Source organism: Bubalus kerabau, chromosome 10, assembly GCF_029407905.1.
Source record: "Bubalus kerabau isolate K-KA32 ecotype Philippines breed swamp buffalo chromosome 10, PCC_UOA_SB_1v2, whole genome shotgun sequence".
Taxonomy (NCBI): domain Eukaryota; kingdom Metazoa; phylum Chordata; class Mammalia; order Artiodactyla; family Bovidae; genus Bubalus; species Bubalus kerabau.
This window is the reverse complement of record NC_073633.1, coordinates 32,710,592-32,721,353: the sequence shown is the minus strand read 5'-3', so window position 1 is coordinate 32,721,353 and position 10,762 is coordinate 32,710,592. Positions and strand designations below refer to the sequence as shown.

Sequence of the window (10,762 nt, the reverse complement as noted above, 5' to 3'; positions counted from 1 at the left end):
ACCAGCTCTTCACTATTTATGCTGCAATCTCCCTCTTTTTTCTATGCATTTCATCTTCTAGCTGTATATAAATATTAAGGAAGCAGAAGGGCTGAGACACAGAAGTGTTTGACTCACAGGAAAGAGAATATATTTTCCATTTGGTAAATGCAAACATGGGTAAGAACTAGAGAGATTCATGTAATAGTCCAGAGTTGGGGTTACGAAAGAGATTTGATATCAGATCCCAGACAGTTGGGTGATTTGAAGCAGAGAGAGATGAGATAAGGAGGGAAATGGGGCTAAAGCAGAGGGGGCAACAGGAGAGGGACAATGGACAACTATGACACGAGTGTGCATTTTTTCATCTCCAACAAATTCTAAAAGATTAAGACTCCTATAGCTCTAAACAAAGTTCACAAACCTCAGAGATGGTGAAGAATCTTGTCAGATAGATCAAACTGGCTTCCTTAAATTCTTTGACTCCTCATAAAAACCCTGCTTCCCCATGAATCGTATACATCTTGGCCATTTGCTGGCTGCTAATCACAAACTAGATACTTTCACTTATACATCTGGTTGCCCATGCAAATACCCTGTGCCATGAATATCCATTCTATTCTTTCATTGGACCTGTCAGACTCCAGAGTCACCTCTATGCCCCATGCTTGGCTCTCTTATGTTCACTTCTGTCTGTGGGCTTCGTGTGAATTGCAAATGTGATTGTAGGTATGATGGCAAATGTGATTGTAAGATAGATTATAACAGATATTTTGTGCCTGAGATGAAGAGAGGTTAAGAAATGAGACAACTTGAATGGTTGAAGAATTGTTCTATGAACAATTAAAAAACAGAACAAATGTGTTCTGGCAAATGCCATCTCCACCTCCTCTTTCCTTTTCTCTTTGTAGTGCACTGCACCACCTTTCCTGCCCCTCCCAGTCCTTGCTATGCACATCTATTATCTTATTTGTTCCATTCTCTTGTTTATAGATGAGTAGTTCTAGGGGAAGTGGTGAAAGGTATATTGCATATGAAAGTGACTCAACTGCTTTAAGAAAACACAGGTAAAATGCTTTTTTAGTGATGATATGGCCCTGAGAAAGAATTGAAGGGATATATAATCTTGACAGCATGAAGTTTCTTATATAATATTATAATGTTGAACTTTATTAGCATTCTTATTTTCATTGATTTTTCCTTTTCTTTTATCTGGAAACATTCAAGCTGATAAAGCAATGGATGTAGCGAATCACTCTATGGTGTCAGAGTTCGTGTTCCTGGAACTCACCAATTTCTGGGAGAGCCAACTCCTCTTTGTGTTCTCCTCCATTTTTTGTGTGGCAAGCATCATGGGAAACTCTCTCATCATTCTCACTGTGATGATGAACCCTCACTTACACTCCCCCATGTACTTTCTGTTGGCCAACCTGTCCTTCATTGACCTGGGAGTTTCTTCTGTCATTTCTCCCAAGATGATTCATGATCTTTTCAAAAAACGTAAAGTCATCTCCTTTAGTGGCTGCATGACTCAAATCTTCTTCATCCATGTCATTGCTGGGGTGGAGATGGTGCTGCTTATCGCCATGGCCTTTGACAGATACATTGCCATATGTAAGCCTCTCCACTATTTCTCTATTATGAGTCGAAAAATGTGTATTTTGCTCCTGGTTGCTGCATGGATAATTGGCTTGATTCACTCTGTGGTTCAACTGGGTTTTGTTATAAAACTGCCGTTCTGTGGCCCTAATGTATTAGACAGCTTTTACTGTGACTTTCCTTGGTTCATCAAACTTGCCTGTACAGATACCTACAGGCTGGAGTTCATGGTCACAGCCAACAGTGGATTCATATCCCTGGGATCATTCTTCATATTGATTGTCTCCTACATTTTTATCGTCATCACGGTTCGGAAACACTCTTCAGGTAGCTCATCTAAGGCCCTCTCCACTTTGTCAACTCATGTCATGGTGGTGATTTTGTTCTTCGGTCCTTGCATCTTTGTTTACATCTGGCCTCACTCCACATCACACCTGGACAAATTCCTTGCTGTTTTTGATGCAGTTCTCACTCCTTTTTTAAATTCAGTCATCTATACATTGAGGAACAAAGAAATGAAACTGGCAATGAGGAAAGTGTGCAGTCAGTTTATTATTTACAGAAGGATTTCTTAAATGACAAGAAGTATAAGGTTTCCTTACCAACTTGAAGTAATATTATATTTCTATTATTTTAACATCAGGAGTTTCCAGGTATCACACACACATTTAGGTTTCCCAGATTAAAGTAATATGGTTCTTATAAAAATCTTAGCTGAGAAATTGTGTTGCTGCCTATGGTTGGAGGAAGCATGTGGTGTGGTAAAAAGTTTCTTCTGGGGAATGCCAAATGTTTGTCTCTCAAAAAAACATTGCAATTCAATGTGATGAATATACTATGGGCTAGACTTCAAAACTGAGTATCTTCAGTGTCAGAGTGGGTTATATAAGGGAATTCTGATTGATACTAGGTAAATAAATACTAGATCAAAATATATACATCAAGATGCCCATTTATTAATTTGTCACAAAAAAATCAGTCAAGTAGTTTGAACTTCCCATACCTGTAACTCATTATTTCATTGAGGAAAATTTCAGAGAAGTTAAGCAGTGATAACAATGTTAATGAACAGGAAATCAGAGCAAGATAAGTTACTCCAATTATTAAAATATTGATTATATCAGATTTTGAGACTTAATGCCTATTTCTTCACACCAGGGTATGACTGTCATTACAATTGGAAAAATAGGATCCTTAGGTCAGGCCTTTTATCTTGACTGTGCTGGCTGGTCATCACAAGATTTACCTTTGGTTATTGTTCATACTATGTTCCAGGCTATGTAAGCCCTATGCTCTTACACATGCATTATTATTTCCATAAGTAACTAGCCATGCTCCGCCTTTTCCTTCTGTTGGCATGATTATTCCTATTGCATTTGGATGATTTGAGTCCTTGCAAGATTTCCAGGTAGTGCTAGTGATAAAGAATTCCAAAGAATTCACCTGCCAATACAGAAGACATAAGAGATGCAAGTTCAATTCCTGGGTCAGGAAGATCCCCTGGAGTGGGAAATGGCAACCCACTCAAGTATTCTTGCCTGAAAAATTCCATGGACAGAGGAGCCTGGTAGACCACAGTCCATGGAGTTGCAGAGTCAGACACAACCGCGCGCAGCACAGCACAGCACAGCAAGCTAAACATTAATTTGGGAAGTGTTTTAAAAGTGATCATATTCTATTTTATAGGAATGAGGGATTTACATCAATAGATCTAGAAATTCCAATTCATACTCATTTCAACAAAGAGGAACCAAGGTCCAGTCTAAAACCTGTAGTGCAAATGACTGAGCCATATACATCCTTATATAGACACCATACCTCTTAACCAGTTAATCAGTCTAACTATTGTCTTATAAGTGGCCCTTATTTACCTTCTAATTTATTTCACTTTATAATTTCATGGCTTTCTCTTTTGATTTCCTCTGCCTTATATCATTTATTCATTTTTTGAGTCCTATTTTTTTTTAACATTTAGAAAACAGATACCTATATACCAGTGTCAGTTTATTAGCTCACACTATTCTCCATCTCCCTATAATTTTTTTGAAGTGGTATTTTTGAAATGGAAGTTTCACTGTTTTTTTCTCTCCCATGGATTAAACAACATTCAGTAGTTCCAGCTGGGGTTCTCCGATTCCTTGCTGTTTTTGTGTGTTGATTTAGAGAAATGCCTGCTCCTCTCAGTCTTTTCTCTTTATGCCTTTGTGTCAGGTCTATATCCATGATAGATAGATTCCTCAACTACATAGTGAATGAGTTTCTCTGCTATCTTATGTAAAATTTTTCAAGGTCATTCTTTCTTATTCTAAAATAATACCTGTTTTTAGTGGACATCTCTGTTCTTTGCCCACATCAGCAACCTTCTTCTTCTGGTAAATGTTATATTTTTCTTGCGGTAACTGTGTGGTATGATTAGAAAAAGACATGTAGATCCTACCTCTCTGACCACTACTGTTTTTTCAAAGGTTGGGCTTCTGAACCAAGTCATAATGACATATCTCCAAGCCACAGTTGAGTGGTGCAAGTATGTCTCTGACCACAGAGGTCCAAATCTGAGCTTCTCCCCAGGATGTTAGACTTGGGAATAGAGAAACCAAGCCTAAGTCCTTTTTGGAGTGTGATGTGTAGAAATTACTGGTAATCGTATTTCCTCCTGTTAGAAATTGAATCTGGGATAATTTTTTTAAAAAAAGATATGGTAGAGAAGAAGATGTAGTATTTAGGTTTGGAGGTATTCAAGTTCTTGATTCTAGCTGTCTTGGACATTCAGCTTTTGCAGTCAGTTTGATTACTAGCTGAGCTGTTAAATAAGCCAGTACATCCATCCTCTTGCATAAACTTAAGTTGTGATTATGTCATTTACAGTCGAAAAATTATTGATAAGTACATCTTTGATTCTAAGTAATTCTTTCAATTACTTATGATGTGAAATACCTGTTTTCTTATTTCTTTAAGAAAATATTATAGTTGTTAATAAAATAGAAATATGCTCATTCTGTTAGATTTATATGGATATTAGAGATTAAAATAGAAATTACCCATAAAAATTACCATCTGGATATAATTATGAGTAATGTACTGGCATATTTATTTCTAGTATTTTTCTATGCCTACATAAATATACATTTATACAATTGTGATTTTATGGTCTCTACATTGTTAACCTGACTTTTTCAGAATATTGTGAGAATTCTTTTACATTATTAAATACTGTAATACAAAATAATTTACAATGCATACATAGAATTGCATTATATAACTCTATCATAATTATATTTTTTTATTCTTCTGTTGGTCAATCAAGATTATGTTAAATTTTTTGCTGTGCTTTGAAAATTCTTTTCTCTACCCCGTCTGTATTTAATATTACTTCTTTTATAGCTTGACATATTCAGAATTAGTAGGATTCCATGGGGTCGCTAAGAGTCGGACACGATTGAGCGACTTCAGTTTCACTTTTTCACTTTCATGTATTGGAGAAGGAAATGGCAACCCGCTCCAGTGTTCTTGCCTGGAGAATCCCAGGGACCGGGGAGCCTGGTAGGCTGCCCTCTATGGGGTCGCACAGAGTCAGACACGACTGAAGCAACTTAGCAGCAAGAATATTTAAACTCTTTATTAATAAAATCATCTCTCATAAAAGATTTGTACTGTGTGGAAAAGAATCCACTTGCCAGTGCAGGAGATGTGTGTTCAGTCCCTGGGTCAGGAAGGGACTATGTCATCTATGTCACCACAGAGCACCGAGATAAGCTCCCTGTGCTATACAACAGGTTCCCACTAGCCATCTAAGGCAATGGCACCCCACTCCAGTACTTTTGCCTGGAAAATCCCATGGACGGAGGAGCCTGGTGGGCTGCAGTCCATGGGGTCGCTAGAGTCGGACACGACTTAACAACTTCACTTTCACTTTTCACTTTCATGCATTGGAGAAGGAAATGGCAACCCACTCCAGTGTTCTTGCCTGGAGAATCCCAGGGACGGGGAAGCCTGGTGGGCTGCCGTCTCTGGGGTCGCACAGAGTAGGACACGACTGAAGCGACTTAGCAGCGGTGTATATATGTCAATCCCAATCTCCTAGATCATGCCACCTCTCTTCCTCCCTGACCCTGTGTCCATATGTCTGTTCTTTGTGTCTCTGTATCTATTCCTGCCTAGCAAATAGGTTCATCTGTACCATTTTTTTAAATTTCACATATATACATTAATATATAATATTTGTTTTTCTCTTTCTTTCTTACTTCACACTGTATGACAGACTATAGATCAATCCATGTCTCTACAAATGATCTAGCTTCATTCCTTTTTACTGCTGAGTAATACTCCATTGTATGTATGTACCACATTTTCTTTATCCATTTGTCAATGGTCATTTAGGTTGTTTCCATGTTCTGGCTGTTGTAAATGGTGCTGCATGAACATTGGGATGCTTTTGTCTTTTTGAATTATGGTTTTCTCAGGGTATATGCCCAGTAGTGGATGGCTGGGTTAGTTTTATTTTTAGTTTTTTAAGGAACCTCCATAGTGGCATCAATTTATATTCCCACCAACAGCACAAGAAGGTTCCCCCTTCTCCACATCCACTCCAGCATTTGTTGTTTGTGGATTTTTTGATGATGGTCATTCTGACCCATGTGAGGTGATACCTCATTGTAGTTTTGATCTACATTTCTCTAACAATTAGGAAGTTGAGCATCTTTCATCTGTACATCTATTTAGATCTTCTACCCATTTTTTGATAAGATTGTTTGTTTTTTGGATATTGAGCCACATGAACCATTCATAAATTTTGGAGACAAATCCCTTGCTGGTCTCATCATTTGCAAATATTAATATTTCCTTCCATTCTGAGGAATAATATATTACTTTCCAACACCGATTGTTATTCTCTGCTTGGCACATTTTGATGGATAAGAAAATTGGAAGTGGAGGATTAAGATGATAATCAACTTTTGTTTGAGGTATTTTGCATAGTAATTATACAGAGAACAAGTCAAGCATTTCTTAATTATTAAAAAAACAAAATAATAACCACCCAGAGTTATTGTAAATATTAAATAATTTATATAAAAATCCAATGGAAGTTGGAAAAATAGAAACTCCAATGTTAGCTCTTTTTCTCCTTATTTATTTGGTATATAGAAACATGAAAAATGCCTAAATATTACCTAGTACATAAAATTAATAGAGGCCTGAAATTACATTTTTTCTGTTGTCATTAAGGGTAGAGCTAAATATCTTTTATCTTTAGAGTATTTAGGACATCTTGCTGTAACTCACAAGCTGATGGCAGAGTTTCTTCATTGCTGCTTTCATCTCCTTGTTCCTGAATGTGTAGATGACTGGATTCAGAAAAGGAGTGAGCACTGCATCAAAGATAGCAAGGAACTTGTCCAAGTATGATGAAGGGAAGGGCCAGGTGTAGAAGAAGATTAATGGCCCAAAAAATAAGACCACCACAGTGACGTGAGCTGACAAGGTGGAGAGGGCCTTGAATACACTACCTGAGGAATGTTTCCAAACAGTGACCAGAATGAAGATGTAGGAAATAATCAATATGAAGAAGGAGCCCACAGAGATGAGTCCACTGTTGGCAGTGACCATGAACTCTAGTCTATAGGTCTCTGTGCAAGCAAGTTTAATGAGTCGGGGGAGGTCACAGTAAAAGCTGTCCAGTACATTAGGACCACAGAACTGCAAGTCTATGACAAAAGCCAGTTGGGCCACTGAGTGGATGAGGCCAAGGACCCAGGCAGCAGCCAAAATCAAAACACACATTCGTGGGCTCATAATGGTCAGGTAGTGGAGAGGCTTGCATATGGCCACATATCTGTCAAAGGCCATGGCAATGAGCAGCACCATTTCTGTGCCCCCAATGGCATGAATAAAGAAGATCTGAGTTAGGCAACCCCCAAAAGAGATGGCTTTGCATTTTCTGAAAAGGTCATAAATCATTTTGGGAGCAGTAGTAGAACAAAACCCCATGTCAAGAAAGGAGAGGTTGGCCAGCAGGAAATACATGGGGGAGTGCAAGCTAGTGTCAGCACTCACAGAGAACACAACAAGGAGGTTTCCCATCAGGCTTGCCATGTAGAACACAGAGAAGAAAAGGAAAAGAAGAAGCTGGATCTCCCAGGAATCAGAGTGTCCCAGGAACACAAACTCAGACACCACAGAGCAGTTGGCTCCACCCATTGTCTCTGCAAACAGAGGTGACTCAATTTTACTTGAAAAAGAGTAGAAAAGAAATCAAATTTGAGAGTCAGTGATCACATGAAAATACTGCCTTAATTCACAGAACCAAAACACCCATAATATAACCCCTTAAACTGTAGTTGCAGAAAATATGCAGTAATTATTTGCCACAAAGCACTGCTTCTTACTCCCCCGCCTCCCTAGGTTTTGATAAAAGAATTAAAATATTCTGCTGAATCAAAAGGGTTATGAGAGGAAGGATAGGAGTGCCCTGGAATACCACGAAGGGAGGAAAGAGAGGAAATAGAAATGAACTTCTTGATTTTGCTGTCATAGTCTGTTACTCATGCCCATTGTTTTTGTTTGTTGTTCATGGCTAAGTCATGTCTGACTTCTCGTGACCTCATGGACTGCAGAACGCCTACCTTCCCTGTCCTTCACTATCTCTTGGAGTTTGCTCAAACTCATGCCCATTGAGTCGATGATATCATCCAACCATCTCACCCTCTGTCGTCCACTTTTCCTCCTGCCCTTAATCTTTCCCAGCATCAGGGTCTTTTCCAATGAGTTGACTCTTTGCATCAGGTAGCCAAAGTATTGGAGTTTCAGCTTTAGCATCAGTCCTTTCAATGAATATTTAGGGTTGATTTCCTTTAGGATTGACTGGTTAGAGCTTCTTGCTGTCCAAGGGACTCAAGAGTCTTCTCCAACACCAAAATTTGAAAGCATCAGTTCTTCGGTGCTCAACTTTATTTATGATCCAGTTCTCACATCCACATATGACTATTGAAAAAACCATAGCTTTGACTCTACAGATCTTTGTGGGCAAAGAGATGTCTCTGGTTTTTAATACACTGTCTAGGTTTGTCATAACTTTTCTATCAAGAATCTTCCCTGTAGCTTAGACTTACTTTCTAAGGAATCTGCCTGCAATGCAGGAGACCAGGGTTCGATCCTTGGGTTGGGAAAATCCTCTGGAGAAGGGCATGACAGTCCTCTGCAGTATTCTTGCCTAGAGAATCCCATAGACAGAGGAGCCTGGTGGGCTACAGTATGTGGGGTCACAAAGAGTTGGACATGACTGAGTGACTAACACTCCTACTTCTTCCAAGGAGCAAGCATCTTTTAATTTTATGGCTTCAGTCACAGTCTGCAGTGATTTTGGAGCCCAAGAAAATAAATTCTTCCATTGTTTCCATTCCCCTACCCCATCTATTTGCATGATTTGATGGGAACAGATGCCATGATTTTAGTTTTTTGAATGTTGAGTTTAAGCCAGCTTTTTCACTCTCCTATTTCACTTTCCTTCAGTTCCTATTCACTTTCTGCCATTAGGGTAGCATCATCTGCATATCTGAAGTTATTGATATTTCTCTGGGCAGTCTTGAATCCAGCTTATGAGTCATCCTGCCTGGCATTTCACATGATGTACTCTGCATATATGTTAAATAAGCAGGGTGACAATATACAGCCTTGATGTACTCCTTTCCCAATTTTGAACCAGTCTGTTGCTCCATGTCCAGTTCTAACTGTTGCTTCTTTGACTTGCATACAGGTTTTTCAGGAGGCAAGTAAGGTGATCTGGTATCCCAGCTCTTTAAGAATTTTCCACAGTTTATTGTGAACCACACAGTCAAAGGCTTTAGCATAGTCAATGAAGTGGAGTTAGATGTTTTTATAGAATTCTGTTGCTTTTACTATTATGCAGTGGATGTTGGCAATTTGAGCTCTGTTCCTCTACCATTTCTAAATCCAGCTTGTGCATCTGGAAGTTCTCAGTGCACATATTGTTGAAGCCTTGCCTGAAGGATTTTGAGTATTACCTTGCTAGTATATGAAATGACTGCAATTGTGCCATGGTTTGAACATTCTTTGACATTGCCCTTCTTTGGGATTGGAACGAAGACCAGCCTTTCCAGTCCTGTGGTCATTGCTGAGTTTCCCAAATTTGATGGTATATCAAGTGCAGCACTTTAATAACATAATCTTTTAGGATTTGAAGTAGCTCAGCTGAAATTCCATCACTTCTGCTAGCTTTGTTCGGAGTAACGCTTCCTAATGCCCACTTGACTTCACACTTCACACTCTGGCTCTAGCTGAGTGACCACACCATCGTGCTTATCTGGATCATAAAGACCTTTTTCATACAGTCCTTCTGTGTACTCTTGCCATCTCTTAATATTGTCTGCTTCTGTTAAGTCCTTGCCATTTCTACTTTATGTGCCAATCTTTGCATAAACTGTTCCCTGGGAATCTTTAATTTTCTTGAAGAGATTTCTAGCTTTTCCCATTCTGTTGTTTTCCTCTCTTTGCATTTGTTGACTTAAGAAGGCTTTGTTATCTCTCTTTGCTATTCTTTGGAACTCTGCATTCATTTGGAACTCTGTATATCTTTCCCTTTTCCTTTGCCTTTTGATTGTCTCCTTTTCTCAGCTTTTTGTAAGGATTCCTTAAACAATCATTTTGCCTTCTTTGTGATGGTTTTGGTCACCACCTCCTGTGCAGTGTTGTGAACCTCCATCCATAGTTCTTCAGGCACTCTATCAGATCTAATTTCTTAAATCTCTTTGTCACTCCCCCTGTATAGTCATAAGGGAATTGATTTAGGTCATACCTTAATGGCCTAGTGGTTTTCCCTACTTTCTTTGATTTAAGTCTGAATTTTGCCATAAGGAGTTCATGATCTGAGCCCAAGTCAGCTCCAGGTCTTGGTTTTACTCATTGCATCAACTTCTCCATCTTTGGATGTGAAGTATAAAATCAATCTGATTTCGATATTGACCATCTGGTGATGTCCATGTGTAGAGTCATCTCTTGTATTGCTGGAAGAGGGTGTTTGCTATGACTGGTGTATTCTCTTTGCAAAACTCTGTTAGCCTTTGCTCTGATTCATTTTGTACTCCAAGGCCAAACTTGTCTGTTACTACAGTAATCTCTTGACTTCTGACTTTTGCATTTGAATCCTCTATTATGAAAAGATGGAGAAGCT

General features: G+C 38.8%; 2 protein-coding genes across 2 annotated transcripts; one reads left to right on the top strand and one right to left on the bottom strand.

Annotated features, from left to right (window-relative positions):
* Positions 1-1,205: 1,205 nt before the first annotated feature.
* On the top strand, positions 1,206-2,153 carry LOC129620548 (olfactory receptor 4F3/4F16/4F29-like). Its single transcript, XM_055536362.1, has one exon. It carries the CDS (start codon positions 1,218-1,220, stop codon positions 2,151-2,153), a length of 936 nt encoding a protein of 311 aa, XP_055392337.1. The 5' UTR covers positions 1,206-1,217.
* A 4,681-nt stretch (positions 2,154-6,834) lies between these two features.
* LOC129620547 (olfactory receptor 4F6-like) lies at positions 6,835-7,782 on the bottom strand. Its single transcript, XM_055536361.1, has one exon. The coding sequence runs from the start codon at positions 7,771-7,773 to the stop codon at positions 6,835-6,837; it is 939 nt and encodes a 312-aa protein (XP_055392336.1). The 5' UTR covers positions 7,774-7,782.
* Positions 7,783-10,762: the final 2,980 nt, after the last annotated feature.

Coding starts and splice junctions, on each gene's coding strand:
- LOC129620548 (XM_055536362.1), top strand. CDS start 1,218: ATGGATGTAGCGAATCACTCTATGGTGTCAGAGTTCGTGTTCCTGGAA.
- LOC129620547 (XM_055536361.1), bottom strand. CDS start 7,773: ATGGGTGGAGCCAACTGCTCTGTGGTGTCTGAGTTTGTGTTCCTGGGA.